The sequence below is a fragment of the Watersipora subatra genome, chromosome 4 (genome assembly GCF_963576615.1).
Source record: "Watersipora subatra chromosome 4, tzWatSuba1.1, whole genome shotgun sequence".
In the NCBI taxonomy this organism is placed as follows: domain Eukaryota; kingdom Metazoa; phylum Bryozoa; class Gymnolaemata; order Cheilostomatida; family Watersiporidae; genus Watersipora; species Watersipora subatra.
Genome location: NC_088711.1, coordinates 33,585,086 through 33,611,398, shown reverse-complemented (window position 1 = coordinate 33,611,398; position 26,313 = coordinate 33,585,086). Strand labels below are relative to the sequence as shown.

At 36.5% G+C, this 26,313-nt stretch overlaps 1 protein-coding gene across 1 annotated transcript in view; it reads right to left on the bottom strand.

Annotated features, from left to right (window-relative positions):
• LOC137394165 (laminin subunit gamma-1-like) overlaps positions 1-26,313 on the bottom strand; it is a 43,331-nt gene that overhangs the window by 14,653 nt on the left and 2,365 nt on the right. The window contains exons 4-24 of the mRNA XM_068080886.1: positions 25,907-26,093; positions 25,207-25,410; positions 23,677-23,797; positions 19,779-19,940; positions 19,482-19,640; positions 17,671-17,765; positions 16,950-17,165; positions 15,989-16,115; positions 15,088-15,303; positions 14,329-14,475; positions 13,543-13,674; positions 13,318-13,438; positions 13,085-13,227; positions 11,330-11,552; positions 10,587-10,787; positions 7,968-8,133; positions 6,927-7,046; positions 6,133-6,334; positions 5,726-5,877; positions 2,820-2,973; positions 656-790 (exon numbers count right to left, since the gene is read on the bottom strand). Coding sequence (XP_067936987.1) covers positions 656-790; positions 2,820-2,973; positions 5,726-5,877; positions 6,133-6,334; positions 6,927-7,046; positions 7,968-8,133; positions 10,587-10,787; positions 11,330-11,552; positions 13,085-13,227; positions 13,318-13,438; positions 13,543-13,674; positions 14,329-14,475; positions 15,088-15,303; positions 15,989-16,115; positions 16,950-17,165; positions 17,671-17,765; positions 19,482-19,640; positions 19,779-19,940; positions 23,677-23,797; positions 25,207-25,410; positions 25,907-26,093 — 3,383 coding nt within the window. The remainder of the gene's footprint in view (positions 1-655; positions 791-2,819; positions 2,974-5,725; positions 5,878-6,132; positions 6,335-6,926; positions 7,047-7,967; positions 8,134-10,586; positions 10,788-11,329; positions 11,553-13,084; positions 13,228-13,317; positions 13,439-13,542; positions 13,675-14,328; positions 14,476-15,087; positions 15,304-15,988; positions 16,116-16,949; positions 17,166-17,670; positions 17,766-19,481; positions 19,641-19,778; positions 19,941-23,676; positions 23,798-25,206; positions 25,411-25,906; positions 26,094-26,313) is intronic.

The following is a 26,313-nucleotide window of genomic DNA, read 5'->3' as shown; positions in this document are numbered from 1 at the left end:
GATGGCATAGTGTGACTGCTGACCAATAAGGCTACAATATGCATTCTAACAATATTAATAGATTTACCCTATATGTGCTTTCTAACAATATTAATAGATTTACCCTATATGTGCTTTCTAACAATATTAATAGATTTACCCTATATGTGCTTTCTAACAATATTAATAGATTTACCCTATATGTGCTTTCTAACAATATTAATAGATTTACCCTATATGTGCTTTCTAACAATATTAATAGATTTACCCTATATGTGCTTTCTAACAGTATTAATAGATTTACCCTATATGTGCTTTCTAACAATATTAATAGATTTACCCTATATGTGCTTTCTAACAAATTTCAAGCAATGTATAAACATAATCCACTAAAAGCTTTCCAGTTCAGACAATCAGGAGTGACCATTTAGAAATATGTCAGCTGATACAGAGTATATGAAGTTAAAGATGGATCAGCTGAAACAGGATGTACTAAAACAAACAAATACGAATAGATAAGGCCCTACAGAAATAAATTGCACAGCCAAAGCAAGTTCGCTACTCGTAAACCCACATTAACATATTCACACCAAAAAGGTAATAGCCTCCTCTTTACAATGATAAACACACTAGAGACTGTTTCACCGAACTTCAACCAACTTTCTCGTACACTTACCCTCGTTAGAGTGATTGTAAAAGCCAGGCAGACACCTACGACAATTGGCATCCGTGTCCAGCCCAAACAAACATTGACAAGCACCTGTTGTAGGATGGCACACTACATCATATCCAGTTTGGTTGCACGCACATTCTACAACAGCACTCTAAACTAAACTAGGGTTCTGTTTACAATGAACTAGAAGTAGATTGCTAAGCGCTAGCGTATAGAACTCAAAAAAATGGATACAAGTAGTTAGCACTCATGAACCAAAGGAGAAAATATTGCTTGGTTGTCAAAGGAGAGATATATACATGTAGCGGTCATGTTTCATAAGCATATATGCAATTACAATGGCATATGTCACTTGTACCCCTGGGGGAAAACTCTGAACAAGGTCAATGAAATGAATATGCGAAGATCCACTGAAATTTCTCCATCCAGATAGATTAGTGTCAGCTTACCAGTCTGATATTGTAGTCATGCACAAAGATATTCTAGGTAACTGTTCTAAAATATGTAACCTCTGTGTACGGGAAAATTCGCTATAATTTGCCAACCGGAGTTGTGCTCTCTAAGCAAAATAAGCAAAGCTAGAAATGATGTCAGCTTGTAAGCTGACGCTAGCCCTCTCTAGCTTTTGATGATGGTACTAGCAAAAAATGAGTAGTAATCCAAAGCTATTAGTGAAATAAATTTTACTTATTCTAGAACTCGCTCCAAATGTCGCATATTTTGAGCACTGATACTAGTAGCACTGATTTTGGGCTCAACTGTGCAAAACTTATAGAATACATCTACATATATATATATATATTGACAGCTGACACCAAATTTCAATGAATGTTTTACTCAACATTCAAAGTATTTCCAGCGTATGACAAATATTCAAAATATCTCGAAATCTTAGTATATTATGAAAAAAATAAAACAAAATATTGAAATAATGATTAATAAACCATAAAAGAAATAACTAAATATACTGTGTCAGTATAATATAATTATTTCTTTTATATATTAGTATATACATATATATGTATATACTGTATATATATACTGTATATATATATATATATATATACATGTATATATATACATATATACTGTACATTATATATGTATATACTAATATATATATGTATATATATACATTATATACATATATGTATATATATACATTATATATATATGCATGTATACGTATATATATACATATATAAAAAACTAGGTTAACCACCCAGTATTTAGTGCAAGTTAGAATAAGTTACACTGCATAATTGATTATGTTATGTAATTAATTGCACCTATGAATTACTCTTAAATACAGTAAGGTATTACTTTATTTTAGTTTTTATTTGTTTTATCTTCTATTTCTAATTTAGTTTTTGTTTTCTATTTCGAGCTTGGAAACAAACCAATCTTTGCAGAATGTATTCTTATAAGAATATTTGTTCCCAAATGTAACAATCTATATACAGTACATGTATATCTCAGTGTTGTTAACCTTTTTGTTAATGAAAAACCTCTTTCACACTGGAATTAACTCAGACACACCCGTTCTGCAGGTAGGTGTCTCATCCCATTCACTACACTGTCCTTGCCATACCGTATTCATACCGTATTTATTACAACTGCCAATCTTTGATGCCGGTTAGTTAAAATCGCTTCACGCTTCATCTAGCAATTTTGAACATCATGATTGAGCGAGAGATCATGATGCAATCTATTTTCCTAACGCTGGCTCAAGTTATAATAATGGCTCTTATTATAGTAATGATTTAGACTATTATGGAAGCACACAGCATACATAGACCATAGACATAAAGCATACATAGATCATAGACAGCATACATAGACCATAGACATAGAGCATACATAGACCATAGACAAAAGCATACATAGACCATAGATAGCATACATAGACGATAGACAGCATATATAGACCATAGACATAGAGCATACATAGACCAATTCAATACATGATCAAATGGTAAAAAATAACAATATTAACCATCTGCTTCTTAACATCAATATAATTTTATTAATTTGAAATGTTTGTAATACGATCTCAAAACAAAGTTACACGATAACACAGTTGCGCAATAATCTATCTAGTATGACACACTAGCAAGAAATATTTATAAATGACATTTAAGCAAGAAAGACCGTGAAAGTATGTTACCTATACAGTTGCTGTTGCTGTCGCTATAGAAACCGCTGACACATATCTCACAGCTGTGCCCTTCCCTGTTAGCCTCACACCCGGTACAAACACCTGTGAGCTGATTACATTCAATTGAGTATCCATTGCAGTCACATGGTTCACAGGCTACACCCTATAACACACAGATATAAAAAAATGTAATATTAGCTATAGCAGAGACGTAGTGAGATTTAGCAAGCATAGAAGGAGATGAAACATATTTCACTCTGAGGTAAGAAATGCTCTCGACAGCTCGTGTGAACTATACTACTGTTGGCACAAAGGATAAACAATATTTTTCTATATGCATGATGCCATTAGACTAAAATAGATGTACAGCCTCACATCAATTCTGACCACAATCTGTCTGACAACACAAACCAAAAAGTGATTAGTTCATTACAAAAGTAGAAAACAAATTTATTAAGCATTTTATATTATTTTACACCATAAGCTGTAGGAAAGAGAGCAGATAATATATAGCGTACTGAATTTCTCATAAATATTCTATTAATATAATAGGCTAAACTGGGAAAGTATTGTAACTGTTGCAGATTGTACTCCAACCTCCCTCGTTCAGATTTCCTACATTTTTGTTTAAAATAAAATGTAGAAATAGGTAGTGTGCTTTATCTGAATAAAAATATAATAGCATACTTATACGCTACATAAAACACCACACCACCAAAATTTTATTAACTTCAATAACACATCTCCGTACAGTGGTGGAACACGAAAGGTAAGGAGAAAGACAGCAATGAACATATCTGCATACAGTGGGGGAATACGAAAGATGAGGAAAGAAACAGGAATGAACAGGAGAGAGAATGAAAAAGAAGAGAGTCAGTCAGCCAGCAACCAAGCATTGTCGCTGAGTCTCCTCAGCTGATTTCAGGGCTGCCTGTGTTCCAAATGTTTTGTTTAACATGAAAACTTTTGAATTTTTGTTTCGACTAATTTGTTTGAGATCTGAAACATTAATTGATGTTAAACTGCATACTAGAGAAACAGTCTACTAGCATATATGATCACCAAATATCTTGACTTCTTTACTTACTGCGTATGTGTTTATTATAAATCTACAGGATATCAAAAGATTCTTTTAAAAATGATTAAAACACTAGTAAAAACTTATATTTCAATGCAACATACCATATCACACATGAGGTAGAAATGATGATGTATCGATGTATAACCAAGTTAGATTTAATACATTGAGGTTATTTTAGCAATCATACTGGAATAATATGCTAGTTATATGTTGATCAATTATATATCTTACTTATTATTTAATTTTTATGTTATTATTTGTGCTATATTCTCTATATATATATATATAAAATTGTTTCCTCACCCCGGATACCCCGTATGGGTGGTAAATTCTGCTCTAACTCGGGTCTCCTACCAGAGACCTGGGAGTTTGAGCACTCGCCTCAAGATCTTAGCTGTTCCCAATAGCGCACTTTTCTGCAACTCACCTGAGTTGATTGTTGTTGGTATTTGGGCAAGCCACATTTTATGCGCCGGTGTTATTGCGCCCAGTGCCCCAATGACTACTGGGATTACAGTTGTTCTTACATTCCAGCATTTTTCAATTTCTTCTCCAAGAGGGAGATATTTCTCTACCTTTTCTTTTTCTTTGCTGGCTATATTGTAGTCATTGGGTACTGCTATATCTATTATAGTAGCCCTCTTGTTATCCTTGTCTACCACCACTATATCTGGTTGGTTTGCTAGGACATGCTTGTCAGTTTGGATGTAGAAGTCCCAGAGGATCTTAGCGCGGTCATTTTCATTCACCTTACCAGGAGCTTCCCACCAGTGTTGTGGTTTATTAAGGCCATACTCATCACATAGACTTCTATACACAATACCTGCGACATGATTATGCCGCTCAGTGTATGCATTCCCTGCTAGCTGCCTGCATCCACTGATGATGTGTTGGATGGTCTCAGGTGCATCTTTACACAGTCTGCATCTAGGATCGTCTCTAGTGTGATAGATTATATATATGTGATATGTGATATGTGATATATATATATATATATATATATATATATATATATATATATATATATACTGTATATATATAACAAGAGAGCAGCCGTGATCTAGTGGTCTAGTGCGCCTGAACTGCAAACAACAGGTCAGGGTTCAATTCTCAAAAAGTGCAACTGGTGGTGAAGGAATAACATCCAACCTGAAATTGCTCTCAGCCACTTGGCATGTCTTCAATCGACGAGAAATGGCTCTTAGACTCAGACATATTCCAGCCAAGATGACAGAGACATTGTTTGTGCAACACTGGCTCTTAAAAACATGCACAGCCTCTGCTAGCAGTAAACTAAGCAGACATCATACACGATCTTCGAGGGATTGCTCACACACTGACTTAATGGAAACGTAGGCAACTCAACATTACAGGGTTCCCAAAGTAACTAACTCACTACCACAGGGTTCCCAAAGTAGCCAACTCACCATCACAGGGTTCCCAAAGTAGCCAACTCACCCTCACAGGGTTCCCAAAGTAACCAACTCACCATCGCAGGGTTCCCAAAGTAACCAACTCACCATCACAGGGTTCCCAAAGTAGCCAACTCACCCTCACAGGGTTCCCAAAGTAGCCAACTCACCATCACAGAATTCCCAAAATATCCAACTCACCATCACAGGGTTCCAAAAGTAATCAACTCACCATCACAGGGTTCCCAAAGTAGCCAACTCACCATCGCAGGGTTCCGAAAGTAACCAACCAACTCACCATCACAGGGTTCCCAAAGTAACCAACTCACCATCACAGGGTTCCCAAAGTAGCCAACTCACCATCACAGGGTTCCCAAAGTAACCAACTCACCATCACAGGGTTCCCAAAGTAGCCAACTTACCCTCACAGGGTTCCCAAAGTAGCCATTATCACAGACATTGCAAAGCCTTCCAGCATAACCCACATTACAAGCCAAGCAAGTGGGAAGCATGTCCACTTCCATCATGCAGGAGTTGTTGCTCGTGCCATAACAAGTACATTGCACACAGTTCTCTAAAATATAGCTGAATACGTGAACATGAAAACCTTCAAATAATGAATTAACACAGAATAATGGCATTCATAGGCAAAACAAAATCTCTGAGCTTTTTATTCGCTCAAAACTGAGTTAGATGAAGTTGACGGGCCATGTGTACAATTGCCTGTAACCGCCTTTTAATCAGCTACCTGACAGATTTTTAATCGTAAAATGCTGTAACATTCAGTGAAGGCATCTGCAACAGGTGTCATATACTGTATTATACTTGCCTCCCTCTGATGGTCGTCCATAGTACCCAGGTAAACAAGTCTCACATTTTATCCCAGTGGTCTGCCCTGTACAGTAACAAACACCAGTGATGGGATCACATGATCTGCTGCTGCAATCACATGGTACACATTGAGTAGTCGGAGAATTGGCTCCTCCTGGCAGCCTTTTAAAACCTTGGGCACATTGATCACACTGATCTCCCTATAATGAGGGCACAACAATATAGTCATGGTGCAGAGTGCTCAATAATATAAAAAAAGAGCCTGAAATGGTGAACTAACAATGTTAAATTGCTTTCCATTTGTTTTAACCTGCTAGAACTACAAACAATGGTGTCAAAGTACATGTAATTATTTAGTATACTAGCCACAGAAATACCTCAGCTCCAACAGAAGCCCAGTACTTAAATGTGCTATGCTGGCAATTTTATGATTTCAAACATCATGTGAGTGTATGTAATTACCAGTGTACAAGTGTATGTAATTACCAGTGTACAAGTGTATGTAATTACCAGTGTACAAGTGTATGTAATTTCCAGTATACAAGTGTATGTGATTATCATTGTACAAGTGTATGTAATTACCAGTGTACAAGTGTATGTAATTACCAGTGTACAAGTGTATGTAATTACCAGTGTACAAGTGTATGTAATTACCAGTGTACAAGTGTATGTAATTACCAGTGTACAAGTGTATGTAGTTAACAGAGAGAAAGTGCATGTAATTACCTCACAAGTAGCTCTGTGAGTTAATTACATCCATGTATCATTAGAAAAACAATGATATATCGCTACCTCATATCCTATTGGACAAATGCATTGCTCCACATTAGAAAGCATCTGTCCATCAGAACTGAAATCCCTCACACCAGTTTCCATGGCAACAGTGAACAGCCGTGAGCTTGAAGAGATAGCCTAAAATTAGCAGTCTACTATTTAATATTATTCATACCTTGAAGTAATGATAGAGTAATATTAGTTATACCTTGAAGTAATGATAGAGTAATATTAGTCATTCCTTGAAGTAATGATAGAGTAATATTAGTTATACCTTGAAGTAATGATAGAGTAATATTAGTTATAACTTGAAGTAATGATAGAGTAATATTAGTTATACCTTGAAGTAATGATAGAGTAATATTAGTTATACCTTGAAGTAATGGTAGAGTAATATTAGTTATACCTTGAAGTAATGATAGAGTAATATTAGTTATACCTTGAAGTAATGATAGAGTAATATTAGTTATACCTTGAAGTAATGATAGAGTAATATTAGTTATACCTTGAAGTAATGGTAGATACACGATATACATATAAATATAGAACGCCACTGACGATGTAGAACAAAAAATTAAAATGCAGGCAATATATGTCTGCATGTAGTCTCATGTAAAAGAGGCAATATATGTCTCCATGTACTCTACTAACTGCCAGAATGCATCCACAAGTAGATAATAATCATAAAACAGGAAAAGATCAAAGTGTCAAAAGCTTTGCATAAATAAAAAAACACAAGAGATTGGTCAAATATTCAATGTTACTTAATTCTAATCTAACCATAAATTAAGTTTGTTGAAATCATGCGATGAGAAGGGATGCCTATACTATGAAGAAGGGATGCCTATACTATGAAGAAGGGATGCCTATACTATGAAGGAGGGATGCCTATACTATGAAGAAGGGATGCCTATACTATGAAGAAGGGATGCCTATACTATGAAGAAGGGATGCCTATACTATGAGAAGGGACGCCTATACTATGAAGAAGGGACGCCTATACCATGAAGGAATACTGAATTGACACGAGTTGAATTGTAATCAATCATATGCTATTACCGTGTCAAAGTTTGTGGGTATTAAAATTTCTGTGACATTGTTCAATAGCAGAAGAAGGGAGGGAAGGCTTGCTCTACGTAACGTGTCATTCCTTATAAAAGAGTATTCTGAAATCCTGAGGCTATACGCTGTGGGCTGCATGTCTGGACGTAGCAACGGTTGTGACCTGGAGTAAATGAATATCTCAACAATCGTAAAGCTACGCCAGTTTTAGGGCAGGAGAAGAAAATCCTTAACAACCTAAAGGCGGAGTAATCTCTACAACATGAACCATTAAACAATAGACCGAGATGTTGACCTCTATATTTGCTATTACCAAAATAGAATATCACATATTTAAAATGCTTAAAAAGCCAAATTTTAGCTTCAATTACAAAAATTTGACTCACAAAAGCGCTATGAGCGCATGCACTGTTTTTGATACCTACTGAGGCTAGCTTTTGGTTTAACCAGATGAACTTCAGCTATTCAGCTATAATATTGTTTACAATCAATAATATTGAAGTTTGAACAGTCAGGGTGTCACAGCATCAGGAGTAGACAACTACGATCATTCAAGTTCTTAATCAGTGAAACTCTGTATATAGAAGTGAGCGGGTTGCAAGTTACAAGCAGGGAGCTAGACAATATACAAGAAAGTTTTAACACAAGTAGGAGGAGAGAGTAGCTGTGCAAAAGTAGTGAGCGAATACAACAAATATCAAATTCAAGTTTTGAGTGTTTTAAAATGGCAGCCACTGAGGGATGAAAAGGGAAACCTCGAGTGATGAAAAGGGAAACCGTCAAGTGCTGAAAAAGGCAACCAAAAAGTGTATAAAAGGAAAATCTATTAGTGATAAAAAACAAGGCTAACAGAATCATCAAACGTCGCAAAACAACAGAGCTGTGTTCAAATCATTTTTTATTTAAAATCAAATCAGTTAAAATCAAATTACTTGTATGAAGTATATAGAAATATTGTTCAATCAACTGATGGAAAGCAAAAAAGAAACTTACCCTAGGACGCTTATGTATTCGCGTCATCTAACTTTCGCGTTTTTGCGGAGTCATCCTCTCGTGAAAATTTCATGAGCGAAACTAAACTATCATAACGAATGAGCGAAAATGCGAAATTAAATAGCTTTGTTCATTGATATCCACAATAAAATCGTCATATTAGGAATGCAGGTAATTTTCGTGTGTGGTTGGGCTCATTGGGCAATTTCTGCTAAACTCATTATAGCTAATACGCGGACTGAGCAGCATGGCAAAGCAAATTAAGATAACAAGTTTTTTGGAAAAGCCAAGACAAATGAGGAAGATGATGATATTAGTTCAGTCACTGAATTTGTAACTGATGAGGATGAAAGTCTGGTAGGGAAAGTCATAAAATTGAATAATAAACATTGTAGTGATAAATTTTATTACCAACCAAAAACAATAACAACCCTGAGCCATGGCCACCACGTGCTATAAATACTTGAGATCTAATATTGGTACCACATCAGTCACGGCGGCAGGGACCTAAACATCATTGATAGTCCAAGAAACAAATGGCAGCAAGCGATCAAATTGCATTATCGAACTCACCCACACATTTTTTCCTGCGGTTCACAAATACAAACTAGCCCCAAATTGACAATTTTTTTCTTACCAGTGAGCTGGACCTGAGGAATCTAATTATGTTTGTTCCACTGCATTTATTTCCACGTCACTATATTTTCGCACTCATCAGAGCCGCGAAATTAGGTTGCAGCAAAATTTTACCCTGTATGCTACTCACGAAACTAAATACTAGCCAAATATAATTGTCCAAGGGTATAGTAACCTTCCTATCTTATTAAACATCTACTTTGCTTGTAAGATGTTTCTGTATCCAATAATTTGTCAAATATTTCCAAATCATTAGTAAGTACATCAGGTGAGTATTTATTTATGTAACGAGCGCTGGTTCGGTATGAAGGCACAAAGAACCGAACATTCTCATGACAATTGATACTCAATGAGATCTTTTTAAACATTTTTCAAAATTCTCGACTAGAATGTTAACAACAGCATACAATAGTAGTGTTACTACTATTATATCACATTATAATTATATTATATTAGTATTACTACGCACAATTTGCATAAGATGTTTAAAAATGGTTAGCTGGATGGCTGGTTTTCATCAAAGACATATAAAAATTTTCGACGAATGTTGATTTATGATGAATGTGAGTAACTTTTGAGTTTCATTTTAAATATTGTAAATATTATTGAGAGAAGTAACATTTATCACCAAAATTCCATGAAACAATGTTTGGTTGAAATTTTCATATACATACGGAAGTGAGTGTGTGTCAAAGAAGGATTTGACAATGCATGACAGTGCATAACTGAGATGCACCGAATAACTGACAAATGCTCTAGTTGTTCTTACTGAGCAGAGGAACCAGACCGTAGCATAAGAAATAAGAGTTAATATATGTCAGATTGACCTAGCCTCAATAAACAGCAGGTCATTGACACTAAAATCGTGTATTAGTTAGTTATGGTTCTGCTGTTGATCAGCCTACAATTGAGCATGACAATTGGCCCTATCTTGGTTAACGAAGCATGGAATTACAGAAAACTTGTTGCACTTGCTAGAATACTTACAGCAACTCATAGTCTAGTTCATGACCTCTCAGTATAACTTTCCTCTCCAGATCCTCTAATGCTGCAGTGGACTCATAGGACAAAGTGAAGTACATTGTTTGATAATAAGCAGCTCTCATATCACCCAAATACTTCTCACTGGCCTTGTAGAAAAACACTGCGTGAATGCTGCTGTTGCTCGGCGTGAATTCTGTAACTTCCCTGCAAACAATAAACCATTTGATCATTATATCTCAGATGTTAGAGCAAACAGTCCAAGGCAAATAAATTACACTAAAAGTAATGAAACTACGTAATTGCTAAGTAATTGCTAAGTAATTTAGTAAACTAAGTAATTGTTCCAAGTATGAATTAGACAAGAAATATCATCTGGTCATTTGATGCAGAGATGAAGTTATGATGATAAGACGGTTGAACGACAGCAAGTACCCGCGTGTCATCATGTTGTAAAACATTGCGATAGGGGAATTGGATGCTATTTACTGTACATCCAGAAAAAATTTATTTGAAATGATAGGCTTGGACAAATGGTGAGTGGTGCAAATTTGGTGGCTACAATAAAATACAATACATAAAGTTGTCTGTTCTTTCCTAATGTTTATTAGATTGAAAGAGGAAACAATTCTTAATAACATATACAATATTACATTATTTATTGAGCTCCTACATGAATTTGCTGAATAAGCACTTTGTAAACTTTCGTAGTATATATAATTTATAAACTGTAGGTGCCACACGCTTACTGAATATCATCCATAGTATGATAGAGCTGAGTGGTAGTTGTCTGCACTTTTCCATCAATGTCAATGACAGACCATCGAGGTTCTAGCACGCTGTCATTAAACAGAGACCACCTGTCACTGATTATCACCTTTGACCAACCAAGTTGTGTAGAGCATAGCATTGAGTGTCCAGAGCAGTAACATATCTTACATGGCTTTTCCTCCTGCCAGAGATCATGGAAGCCTGCAAGACCAAACCTAAACGTTGGGCAAGACAACATTAAAGAGTGCATATAGCAATTTCAAAAATTATCATCTATCGATGTCTCAAACAAAAGTTAACGAAAGATCCATGAGCCCAAGCTGTTAAGATGTCCAGTTGCAAAAACCGAGTTTCTTGATAGTCAACTATATGTAGTTAAATGAGCTACGCCCGCATCGGTGGTAGATCAGAAGCTAATATCTATGCTTGTCACGCACATTTCTGATCCAGGCAGTCATTATCGCGCATAGACCTATTAACTATACAGTTAACATGTATAGTTAATAGGTCTATGACCGACATATATGTTATCACGCAACTACAACGACTACAATATTCAGTTTTGTCAAATGTCTAATATTCATAGCATTGTAAACCTTTAATGTCAAAAGACTAACTTGCAATATAGTAGTTGATCCACTCAAGAGAAAAGAGAGTGGATTTTGTTTTTCGTAAAGTTTGTGCTGCAAACTATTAATTTTAATTCCGTAAACATCTAAAGTTTAACCCAAAAAGGACAGTAACTGACAAACATTTAGAATGAATGTAAAAGAGCTGCAAGAGCCTCCAACTAGCTATATTAACCAGCGCATGAACTGCGTGACAGAAGGGTATTTCTCAATCTAAATCAACTTATTTTGTATTTTACTGGAGCTTCTATATATAAGTGTCTCCTTTGACATAAATATGGTCCAAGACAAGTGAGTTAGTTTTCAAGTAATTCGCAAAATTGAGAGTGCTATCATAACGTCAATATACTATTATAATATACATTTTGAAGGTAACCAACTTATTACTGATATTTATATATTTATATTATCTAGCCATGATTTATGACTTCTAAACATATTGATACAGTTTTGTAATAAAGCTTTAACGATAATGATAATAAAATGAATATTTTTAATATTTTTCACATTTTTGCAACAGTTAACAAATGCTGAACTTGACACAGCAAAATCAAACACTAAAAAGAATATATTATCATTTTAATAATAAGTAGTAATAATTTAACATACAAATACATTACATTATCACTGTTACAATTCTGTAAATAGTGTAGCTGTAATAACTGTAAGTATCTCTTGTGTATTATAATATTAGTTCTGTTTGCTGAAAGAGTAGGCGATTCCCATCATCAGTCAGCAAGTTTTTGCTGCTGATCTGTAGGTGTCATAAGAGATAGAGGTATGGATAATTTTGGTTATATATAACTTAGTCTTAGAGTACAATGGCTAAACTGTGTCATTTTAATGCATTTTCTACACGCATAGCGCATCAGTGATGCAACTGTAATAGCATTAATGTCTATAGGTTAAATAGCTACCGGCTCAGCTGAAACTATATTTGTCTATGTAAATAAATGTCTATTCTCAAGGGGTCATGAACAGAAAGAGCAAGAACATCCATATCCCGCTCCCAATACTGTCCAGCATACAATATACGGTAAACTGAATATTTGACTCCTCGTTCCTTACAACCTTAGACATTCGGTAACAGGATGCAGTTCTGACCTGAAGTGCAAGTGTCACAATTGTCTCCCATGACAAATGGCTTGCACTGACAGATGCCAGCAGTTGCTGAGCAGACGTTATTTGAACTGCCCACCTCTGAGCAATTGCACAACGTACATCCATCCTCTGACAGAGAATAGTAACTGAAACAACAACAAACTGAACAGTTTAAGACCTGCACAAATTTAGTTTAATGAAATTGTTGAATACTTAACAAAATCACAATTATTTACCCATCCTGGCAGTGTGAGCAGGTGTTTCCTGTAACTCCAGGTTTGCAAGGACACACTCCAGCATCATTGCAGCTGTTATTGATAGAGTACTGTGAACACTGACACTCTACACAACCTGATCCTGTAAAGGAGAATTAGGTAAACGCATGACAGTTCTAAAGGATGTACACAGAAAGTTTGATTATACCAAGTGACATACCCATCACAGAATCAAAAGTTTCTCACCACTTGAAAGTCCATAATGTTCTGGAAGACACCTGTCACATTTGTCGCCAGTGACATTCACATGACAGGAGCAAGCACCGGTTGAGCTTTCACATGGCAACTCAACAGACCCATGGGGATTACACTCGCACGCTGCAGCAAGAATATGATGAGACTTGAGTAGTAGGCTACAAACTAAAGGGTGTGATGAGATATGGGTGCTAGCTATGACTAATACAGTAAATTTACAGACAATTTGCTTCGAAGGAAATATGCCTTCCATAGAGCCGAACACAACCTCTGCTCAAAGTGACAACTTTGCCTTTTTGTGGGCATGTAAAAAGCTAAAAACAGAAATGAATCATTTAAATAGGCATTTTGTAGAAATCACGATGCACAGTGATTTAATTCTTCCATATCTTTCTAGATAAAGCAATACTGACACCTTCCAGACATTGGTAATATTTGTCAACAGCCACATGTCTATATGATTGGCGTCACTACTTTAATAGCATGAGTTCTGAGTTCAAAACCAGTTTGAGTACATTTGTCTGAGCCGTTTTTTCACACCCTCGATGAGCAGCAGCTTGCATATGTAAGAAGCGTTTTGAGGGTGTAACTCTCATTGCACACCTTGTGTTGTGGTTGCATAGCACGATGTAAGGAGGTCACTACACAGAATCAACTTTATCAATACACACGCAGACTCAGAAGGTGTTGCATAGTCGATAAGACTGCAAGTATGTGGGGCAGAAACAAAGCAGCGTGAGCGCACTTGCAAGTCAAACCATCCATGTTTGAACTTACCTTCGCAACCGTCTGATGAGAAGTTGTAATGATCCCGCAGACAAGAATCACAGCTCATCCCAGTAACACCTGGCTTACAATAGCATTGACCACCATAAGGTTCACATAGCGTGGGCTTTGCTGAGCCCGTATTGTCACATTCACACTCTGTTCAATAAGAGAAACACAGCTACAAGTGGTAATACTGTGAGAATTGGCTACTACAATAAACCTCGTCAAGTTGGTTATAGACTAACTTTAAATTCATTGCAGCATGAAATAAAGCCAAAGACTAGAGACGAAATGTCTTACAGCATAAAAAAATTTGCACTCACAAAGTACAACAAATATCTCAGGTAGTAAAAATAAATTATATAAATTTATACAGCTGTAACTAAAAGACTAGATTACACTTTGCGTCTCCCGCTAGCCCGGCAGTACATTAGCAGCTGGTAATTTCTTTCTGATTAACAAAGAGGTGGTTAGTCACGCATTCATATACTGCCAATAAGAATGAAACAAACTAGTTTATACAACAACCTGTAAGCAACCAGCAAGCAAATAAGTCTAAATCTATGAAGTTGTCTCTCCATGTCAAACCAAAATAAGACTTATGTTGCCTATAGAGTGGTTGTTCAACACGCTCTGATAGTGACTAGTCAGAGACAATATTTCTATCATTAATATCCTTACTACAAGCATTTGCACCACTACTATTAAACAAATCAATGTTGTCATTAATTCATCACCCCAAAGTATAACAAACAACTATAAACATACCCAAAGCCGAGCCATAAAGAGATGCCATCACAGTGTATTCAAGTTGCTCACAGGCAGCGTCGCGTACTCTCTGTCTAGTTAAAGTCTGATGCAAGCAGAGCTGCCCAGTTGCTGAGTCTAAAAACTTGGAGAAGCTCGGCACAAATATCAGTGAGACATCGACAGAAGAGTTGATGTAGTAGCGTGCATCAGCCTTGAGACAAACTGTAGCGTTGTCTAAAATAACACAGCATAGACATCGAGAGCGAACAAAACTGCTGACGGCAAAATAGCCAACAATAGAACACACGCTTAGGTCATGGGAAGGTTGATCAGGTGTGTATCATGCATCAAGCGTGTTACAAGGAAAGATGATTCCAACAATGATTTCATGAATGTCGCAGCTGATCGAGGCTGTTGATGTCGTACTAACAAACAAACAGAACTTTTATGAAATGAGGTTGAGGCACACAGCAACTACCAGCAACTCGAGTACTCAAATTCTCACAGTGAGTCTCGCTACAGCCACTTTCATGTACTCGCTCTAACACTTTCAAGTCTAGTCTTGCATATACAAGCAGGTCCTCCAATCTTAGACTATATTATAGACTTTCCATCCGCTATAAAGGCGCTTGGAAGAGCACAAATCCTTTAAAACTAAATATCATTTTCCTGCTTTAAGCTGGTAGAAAGCAATAAAAAAACGGAAACCAAACAAAGTGAATAGTTCTTATTTCACTGTATGAAAATGTGACATTTTTGAGGTAACAGAAGAAACCTAATTGCGTAGTGCCTTACGAACTACATATAGAAACCCGTAGTTGTGTGAATTAAATCTTGGTTGGAATACAACTGAAAATGTGCAAACCATCCTTTGTATTGAAAAGCTAATAAATGGTTGATAGAATATAAATTCACTCACTGTAGAGACTCTGAACGCTCTCTGTCTGACAAATATCTGGCAAAGTTTCATTATCAGCAGCAAAGATAAATGATGTAGTTGTACTGGATGACATCACTATGTATGTACCAGTAGCTGGTATAGAGATCTGGAATAATTGAGGATTTAGTATAATACACAAGAATAATGTAAATACATCAGCATCCTAAGACTATGATTGAGTGTTCTCTCATATCTCTCAGATGCTACAGAGCCCTTTACATCGAAACACATTACATAGTAAATGTAGTCATCTGAAGACTAAAGACCAGGCAGACTCATGGGTAATGATGCTGCCTATAATGCTGCCAACACCTGCCATTTTCTTGTAATTGTTAGCAACAATTTTATGAATTCAAACGCATCAAAAACAGGTCTCTTCATTTAAAATAATGGCCATGTTGCTCTACTATAAAAACAGATCAACATCGAGTTTAAAAATTAACACTACTAAAGATCGTATATAAAAATATTTCAATTTTATTATGAGCTTTTTAAAACAATTACGCAGAAATGTTGACATCAAATGAATTTGCCTGTGTTTACTGCCTCCAAAGTGCTTCCCAGAGCTGTCACTATAATGCTTACCAGTACCAAAGATTAAAGCCTATTTTTCTGTTTTAAATCTTCTTCAGCCTCCCTACCATAGAGGGTATAGAGACTTATCCATACCGTCTATGGTATGGATAAAGTATGACAACTCCATACCATATATCTTGTTCAAGCATCGATACTTAGAAGTAATCAGGTGTAGATGATACAGAATGTGTGAGCTAATCACTGAGAAAAGGTATTGTCAGGTCAAGGTCAGCTCTTATTATTACTGAGCCATTGAAGAGTATCAACTTCCTGTCGGCATCACAAAACCGACGTGTCTCAAGGCTTATTGAGACATTTAAAAGCAATTTTACAATGAGAATAAATGCGTGAAACATAAACAAACCTCTGATTTTCTCGCCAAATCTATTTGAATGTAATTTAGCTTAGGTACAAAGTATCCTGAAGAAGGGGAGTCACACCGGCGCCCTTTTATATTACTTATACAGGAACATCGGCTGTCTATATTATGTTCGCATGACAGATTGAGAGATGCTCCCTCTATGCATCCGCAAGAATAACAGCCTTCAGGGTTGTGTCTGGAGAGATTGAATGTCTGCACCTGAAAGAGACAGACTCATAAAGCGGAATGCATAGAAACTAAAATAATATCTCTCACAGCAAACATATTGACGAAAGAGTATATGACTGAGTTAATTATCAATCTCATAGAGTTAACTATCAATCTCATAGATCAGACAAGTAGAATACATGACTCTATGAATATTACACACACATGTCTTCATAGCACTAAATGTTGACCTAAAATGGCTAAATGTCTATGGGAAAGAAAGGTACTTCAAAGTTTTTCAAATGAAGAGTTGGTTATACTCGCATGTATATCTATTAGTTGAGATGTTTGTAAGACTGTGAAAGAGGCATACGGTGTGTAGCTCCTGCTAAGTTACATGTACCCGAATAGAGAAAATATTTAGTCAGGAGGTAATGATTATAGGAGACATCAGGCTCCATGTTCATGAGTGTGGGAAGCATTTTCATAGACGCCTAGAAGTGAATGAGACGCTTTGAATGTGAAAAACAGCAAATTGTCTACCATGTTTTCTCACCTTACAAAAGCTGCAATTTGGTCCAGCAACATTAGCCTTGCACTTACACATTCCACTCATTTTATCACAAACTGGCAATAGCTCCCCTTCACTCCCTGCAGTGTCACAGTGATCACAAGCTACAAAATAACTGTAACTTGATTATGACGAAAAAGTACTGACAGGTAAGGTGACAGCATATAAATAAAAGAGGTTAGCTCCTCAAACCATTTTCATACACTGTGATGTAACCGCCAGTTTTATGAACAACTCTTAATGGAAAACGAAAATTCTATTGACTAAATGACTAATAGACTAAATAGACTAAATAAATGAAATTAGGTAAGTCGTGATCAAGTCAAGTGAGTCATGATCAAGTTAGGTGAGTCATGATCAAGTCAGGTAAGTCATGATCAAGTTAGGTGGGTCATGATCAAGTCAGGTGAGTCATGATCAAGTTAGGTGAGTCATGATCAAGTTAGGTGAGTCATGATCAAGTGAGGTGAGTCATGATCAAATCAAGTGAGTCATGATCAAGTTAGGTGAGCCATGATCAAGTTAGGCGAGTCATCCTTTAAGAATTTTAGTCTGTCAGTAATACTGACAGACTAATGCATGTCTAGTAAACTCAAGATAGAGGCAAAGCTGATCTATAAAAATGCAACACTGACTTATAGCCATAGACTAATAGCACTAGATTTATAGCCATAGATTTATAGCCATAGACTTATAACACTAGAAAAGTGATACCCCCAACAGATAGCTATATCAACAAACACACTACATATATACTGATAGAAATTACTCGAATAATAAACTGACGTGAAAGTATTATGTTATATTTCTATACTAATTGGTACAATACAAACGGTACACGTGTCAGAGTGCAGCTGAGCCACGGCATATATAGTGACCAGACACTGCCATCTTATGCAATAGGAAAGCATTAATACATGACTTCCTGTTGTGAATATGGCACAGTGGGTAATAAGGTTTGCCTATGAGCTTTCGATGTGTTAGTTTTCATTAGAGTTTATCTAGTAGTCAATTTAGAAATAACCTTTTTATAACCTTATAATTAATAATTTTATAATTCAGCAGTTACACAGCCTTCCGAATGCCTGCTAACGTACTTTACCAACAGCACTGTGGTATTCAAATACGGCTGATCATGTTTGCTAAACCAGTGACTGATCTCATAAGAAGCCATTTTGTGTATATGTATGTTGATACCGACAAACGAGGTCATAAACACTTTTTTATCTATATTTTGGAGAGGGGAAAATATGTCTCTTTTAGGTATAAAAATCCACAAATGACAAGCTTAACCACAACTTGAAAAATTGCGGAAGACTTAAGATAGTAGCAATAGCGTGCTCCCCTACGTCGCATCACTTCATTAACTGCTCAGCTTTACATTGCAGTCTTCAATATTATATAGAGATTTCTACATAGGCTAATATTTTATATAAGATAATATTTTATATAGGCTAATAGTTTACGCTGCTATGTAGCTTTTTTGAATTCCTTGCTGTGTTAACATCAGGTCAATATTTTGCGTTTGGAAAAGTTGCCAGAACTGAGAAGGCTGCTATTGAATCAACTCTAATGAATATAGGAAAACGTTGATAAAAACAACTTTGAGAGTTTCATTGACCTAGGTAGAGCGGTATGAACATTATATAAATCCATGCACTTGAGGCATCATAACACAAACATCTACCTGTGTAATCACTACTGTATCATCTTGGTGTGCATGATTTGATGACTTACAAAGCTGAATATAAACTAATAGAAACAAATCATTTTTTGTAACCGAGCGCATGACCTACCTTGACAACCAGTTGGATTACTTAGTGACATGTTCCAGTAGCCATCTTTACATTGATCACATGACCTTCCAGTTGCATGAATTTTGCATTGGCATTGGCCTGACACGCCATCACATGGTTGACTCTGATTCAGCACTCCCATGCCATCACATTGACAATCTGGTAAGTGAAGAGATGAGCTAGTCATTTTATGCCATATCTATTAAAGATGTGATTAAATTTTAGGCAGTGAATAGCAAAACATACAATAATGAACCCATTTGTTTTAGTATGTACATGTTAATTATACAAACATACCTGCACAGACTGCATTGCTATCGGTTGGCCCAATGTTATAGTATCCCAACATGCAGTTCTCACAGCTTGTACCATAGGAATTTCCATAGCAATTTAGGCAAACAGATTCTTGGGTGGTCTCATTAAACAAGCACGAATCAGCATTATTGTTGCAGTCACAGCCTAAGAAATGAAGCCAGCAGGTAAGTGATACAAATGGTTTGAGAATGACTCATGCAAAACTACAAAGACATAATCAACAAACTGCTATGATAGGGATAGTGTGTAGTAATATTGACGTCTATGGAAGACAGAGTAGGAACCAGAATGTTCAGTAATTAGGGGGGGGCTAAAAAGAGCTGGAGCGCGAGAAAATCGAGGATGGACTTTGAGTGTCTTACAACGAACCATTCAACGACCTTGCAGTAAACCTTTACCTTACATTGCGTTATAATAGGGAAACTCATGATGGCATTGCGACCAAAAACTCATACCGAGTGATTTTTACAATGTTGGTTTAGATAGGCATTCATGTAAGTATGACAAACCACTACAAAATATCACCTGAGTCATCAGCCATTATTTAATAGAATACAAAATGAAAGAGAGGACAATTACTAATGTAAACCTTGTTGTTTATGACAAATTGACTCATTCGGCTGAACTGCTACCTAGCTCTGCAAATCAAGCGATCAGTCAACAGATTGATAGACTTGAAGGCTGGAAAAGCTAATCATTGACAGTACACAGAACGATCATCGTTGGACAATGACCAGTACATTTGAGATTGAGACTAAACTGACAACTCCCCTCACATTGTCCAATGTTGAGCCTGGGAGATTCAAATAAGTCTAAATATTCGGGTCTGAAACAGATAGGCCTGCACCATTTTTTGGGGCTGTGAAAAAAATCTGCTACTTTCTACGATCGGAGTGGAGAGGAGTCACTTATTTAAACATGAAATATCCTTAAAGACGTGATTGCGTCAAAAAATTTGATCAAATAAAATTAAGACCAATAAAAGGCTAAAACATCAGCTACAATTTGATGTCATTTTTGTATTTGTAGACTAACCCTGTCCTGAGATTTATGCGTTTGAATGAGATCATTTTTTAAAACGCTCAGATTCGAGCGGGTGCTTTATTCGTGACGTGTATAGGAATACATGTGATACTTGGTGCTGAGCTGGTCAAACATTGTGAGGGAGCCTAAAAGACTGTTAAAGGACAGTCGTCAGAAACATAATGCGTGGTAGCTGAGTCAGTACTCATTGATACAGACGAAGTCGTCTTAATACCCAATAGGTGAATCATCATGAACTAATCGACTTCAGAACGCAAACCTCAAGAATAGCATGAGCTTATCGGATATAACGTGAGAGACTACATGGACATGACTGACTTGTCAAGTCATGGAATGATCAATGTTGTGTACCATAGAGTGATCAATGTTGTGTAACTTACAGTGATCAATGTTGTGTAGCGTAGAGTGGTCAATGTTGTGTACCATAGAGTGATCAATGTCGTGTACCATAGAGTGATCAATGTTGCGTACCAAAGTAAGCTGAACACGAAACTATACATACACATCTAGAGAACAAATTTGTTCATATTCTAGAATCAATGATAGAGAAATGGAAAAAAAACTAGGTTTTGCGTAGCACAGCATCAGCAGTGTGAAAGGCGGTAATGCTACATTACCTCCAGTTTGTTTTCTCAAAAATGCCAACACATATAATAGAGAAATATTCAATTTTCATGATGTTATGGTCCGCAGTGGTAAGCTAAGACTATGGTGATAGAGTCAGCCGAGGTGACCCTAGCACCATAGAAACAAATTCTAACAGTTTATAATCATTAATAATATTTCATTATTTAATAACCTATAATAATTAATACCCCCTTAATAATTCAACAGGTAGTTATGCATTTGGAGAAGATGAGCAATGTTGTCTGACAAGATTTTTGTACAAAAATAAGAACACATTATGACTTCCCTAAAAAAAGGCGAAAGAAGGCTGTCGCTATAGCGGCCCAGAGTTGCACACTTGCCAAGAAATCTAAAGACAGAAAATCGGTGAATGATGGAGGATTTGCATACGTAAGTCAAATACTGGTTTGTAGTATTCTCAATACACGGCACCTACCGATGACCTATTTAGGCCGGCAGGGGTGAACTAAGGTCAGAAAAATGATATTTTAATTCGAATTTTGTCTCAATCTATCTATGCAAATCTCAAAATTTGTGTGTACCAACGGTATGTCCAGGTATAGTTACTAAAATCTTGGAATGAAAGCATCCATATCCTTTGTTTTTTCGTGACATCATTTTATCGTTGTCGGCCATCTTTATGGACATTTTCATCGTTAAAAACACGAAGCTTTTGCAATGAATTTTTGAAAATGATGCTTTCGTTTGCAATTTTTTATTGTAGTATCAAAACAACACCTGAAAGTACTATTAAATAAAAGAAAAATTATCGCTTTCTACGAATATGGCGGGTTTTTCGTGAACGAGCGCATGCGCAAACGGCTTGATGACGTCAAAAAAATAAAGAATTGCAGAAGATTTGATCTCAGACCCTCTGTTTCACCAGTCCAATCCTTACCAATTAAGCCATACAACCTTGATGGATTCATTAGGCGATATATATCGTTATCTGGGTGCAAGTACGATACCGCTCTCCATTACGGCGCAACATCACGGAGAGCCGCAGCGTAATTGAGCGTAAGAGCGAGTAATTAGCTCTTACACTATTAGTAAGCTTACTCAAATTAGCTATTAACAATGTGCCAGGCTAATGGCAAGTGGCAAGCAACTGCATTACCGCTCATTGTTTATAAGCTAATTTTTAATACCCGTGCAATTCCGAGTACAGTGGAACCTCGGTTTTCGAACGACTCGCAGTTCGAACAAATCGGAGTCCGAACAAAAAATTCAAGAAATTCTTGCTTCGTAGTTCGAACAAAAATTGGAGTTCGAATGCCGGTATGACGCGTGAGTGCGTACGTGAGGGTGGGATGCTGAGCGGCGTACGGGTGTAGATCGCTCTCTCCGTGACAAACTGTTGTCGCATTGTCCGAGATTAAACAAATGTGTAGCAAATGGGCCGAGTTACAGAATTTCGTCGAACTCCACCACCCCGATAAAGCTACAGCCACCAGAGTCATCAATGACTTTAACGACACTATCATGAACCACTTCCGAAAAGTGCTAAAAAGAAGGCAGAAGCAAGTGTCATTGGATAGATATTTTAAGAGAAAAGAACATCCTGTAGCCGAGTAAAAAATCCTATTCATAATTCTTTTCTTTATCCTTTTTTTTGTTTTTACACGTTCATGTTAGCGTAATCTTTTGTATGGAAGATTACGACAACGCGAACATACGATTAGCCTGGGTTACATTTATGTTTATGTTATTTGTGTCTTTGCCATTTTGCTTAAAATTTTCTGAGATATACATTGCTTTTTATGTGTTGGTCAGCATTTTAATGTGCAATTTCATGCATAAAATAATGTATAAAATACTAAAAAGGTAAACATTCAGTGTGTTGGAACGGATTAAAACTTATATATATTAATTCTAATGGGAAAACCTGTTTCGGATCTCGAACAACTCGGTTTTCGACCAACCTTCTGGAACGGATTGTGTTCGAAAACCGAGGTTGCACTGTATTCTATAAAACGCGAATCATATTTAAATAAAGAACTCATTATTTTCAAAAGGTTTAGTCTTCTTCTTATGTATGACCTTCATGCGACCTCTGTGTAACCTGAATGCAGCTGTAAATCTATTCTGATAGCCTCAGAGCTTTTTTTATATTAACCTACCAAATAATCTTCACATTCACAATTATAAAGTGAACTTAACCAGTTTGGAGTTGTCAAATCAGTAGAGGAAAAAGAGGGCGGAAACTTACGCCGACATGAGGAGTCATGGAGGATGGATCCTATCTGCCATGGAGCGGCGTTATACAGTGACTTACACTCCTGGCAGCTCCTGCCTGCCGTGTTGTGCCGACACTCACACTCAGCTCTGTTCTGTGAAACAAATGTTGAATACTGTTTGTAAAAGAGTCGATAGCCTGTGGTACCTGCTTTTACCTATTACACTACAGAGCATGTTCTATCTCTAATATTTTACAATGGTGTTGAAGCCAAATATTTTAGATCCCTGTTTCTACAAGCAAACACGTGAATACTACGCTGTAGATGGAACAGATAGCAGAAAATCAGGGTTGGAAAAAACCATGGTTTTTTTGAAAAAAACCAGGTTTTTTTTGTTTAACCCGGCTTTTATGATTTAAACCGGTTTTTATGGTTTCTATAATTTTACCAAGGTTTTTGCAATTTTAAGTCTAATTAACATCACTTACTATAGCCGCATGATTGAGCCATATGATTGATATAGTCGCAACATACATATGTGGAATCATCTGTTAAAGATGGTACTGTGGGAGTTGTTATGGGAAAAAAGAGAAAAAACATGAAAATTTTGGAATGAGTCTTTGATCAAACATGATTGATGAAATACAGAGCAGAAATTTTATGATTTAAAGTGAATATTTTACATACAGCTCTATGTATAAGTAGGAATTTTAATCCAAGTGATTAGTCGTGTGGTGTTGAAGAGCAGAGCATAATGTAGATGCATTGCTAGTGTTTGGAGCAGTAGCAAATGACTCAACTTCTATCACCTGAATACTAACATCACTGTCTGAATTGGTGTTTTCAACTAGGCATTTTGCTACATGTATGTGAGCTTTAAGCCTATCTGCGTGACCTCACGTTACGACAGCACACCTATTACGTTTTGCCTTAAAACCTTTGTTTTTTGCAGTTCGATTAAAAAACTGCCAAACGGGATCCTGTTTCGAGACATGTTGGAAATTTGAGGGAGAACTTTAACTTTTCAAAACACAAAAAATTGATAAACTGAATTGTAACAATCCAACTACTTTTGCTTGTGCCCAATAAATGAAATATTAGTTTGCAAACTTAAAGCTTTTGCCCAAAAGGATTTTATTGTTTTAATTTCTAATTATAAGTAATCCTTTCTCACTGGCCAGACTTGAGAAAGTATTCATTCATTATTAGAGACAATAAAGAGATTAGTACATTTCACATGGTTTTTATATTTCATCATTAAAGAGATCATTATATCACTTGATAAAAGCAATTGAAAATGAAATTCACTAATTCATTGTTGTGCTAGGATTTCATGTAGTTTCAACTTGAGTTCTGCAATCAATTTACTACTGTGTCCTAAATAAACTTCCACAGCTGATAATTACATTTAATTGCATTTCTATCGTGCATGAACCACTAGGAGCTTAAAATATTATGTTTTTCACCAAAAATAATGAAAAAAACCGAAAAAACCATTTTTTTCGGCTAGTTTAAACTGAGCCAACCCTGCAGAAAATAATACAAAACTAGATGTAACACACCTCTCCAAGGCAGCTGTCGGCGTGGCCATAACACAGACACGATCCATTGACTTGTAGAGCAGATACGGAGTAGTAACTGGCCAACTCCAACTGGATGGCTGGTTCAACTAGTCGAATTCTCACGGCTGATGTAGAGAAATAGTCTTGTTCTGCTCGAGTCTCAAAATATGTTTCTTTGAAGTCGGCAAAAGGGCTGTACAACACCTGATAAAATTTTAACATGATCAACTGACAACAATGAAGTCTTCTCAAAGTGACCTGACAGCAATGAGAGCGATGCGTGTCTCCTTATAAGAAAATGACAACAATAAAGTCTGATCCAGGTCACTTGCCAGCAAAGAAAACAAAGTAATTCTCGCCGCATTGATTCTCTGTTTTTGAAGCAAACAGTGCTGAAACTATAGAATCAGCTGATTGGCTAAGAGGTCTGAGTTTAGGGAGTGTTTTACGATCAAAACTCATATTTGGTCCTTACAAGAAATATAATTAGTTTTGGTTTGACACTTGAAATTATAGAACCATCGAAGAGCTGACACAGTAGACAGCAATGGGTGAGTTGATAGAATCAAAGTTAGAAAACTTAGAAAGTTAATATTTCAGTGACTTCTAATCTCGCCCTTTAATGTCAGCTGAAAGGTGATCATAGGTACTTGTTATTGATCCAAGCATTAAACGAAACCAGTAAATGCAATAGACCTACAAATTGATAGGGCCTGCTAGGCTCTCGTGTGCTAACATCTCCACCGTAGTATTGCTCCTTGCAAGCAGAGGCAGTAGGAGGGAGAGAAGGCCCTGTGATTGGTTGGTATGGCACATCTGGAAAGGATCTTTGGCAATTAGACGCATAGTACTGCCAAGCCATAAACTTTCCATCTGACTCCGACCACCTAGTAGTGACATAGCAACAATCAGAGCCTTCACCTAACAATCTTGCTATATAGCTTCTTGGTGACAAAACTAATCCATATCAATCATTTGTATTAGCGAGCTAGTTAATGCCACACATATCACTACTAGCCCCAAAAATTTTTGACACCAAAGCTTCTTTGCACCAATGACCTTTGTGTCTTTGCAGCATGAAGGTTGTCTTCTCTTGCTAGCTATAGG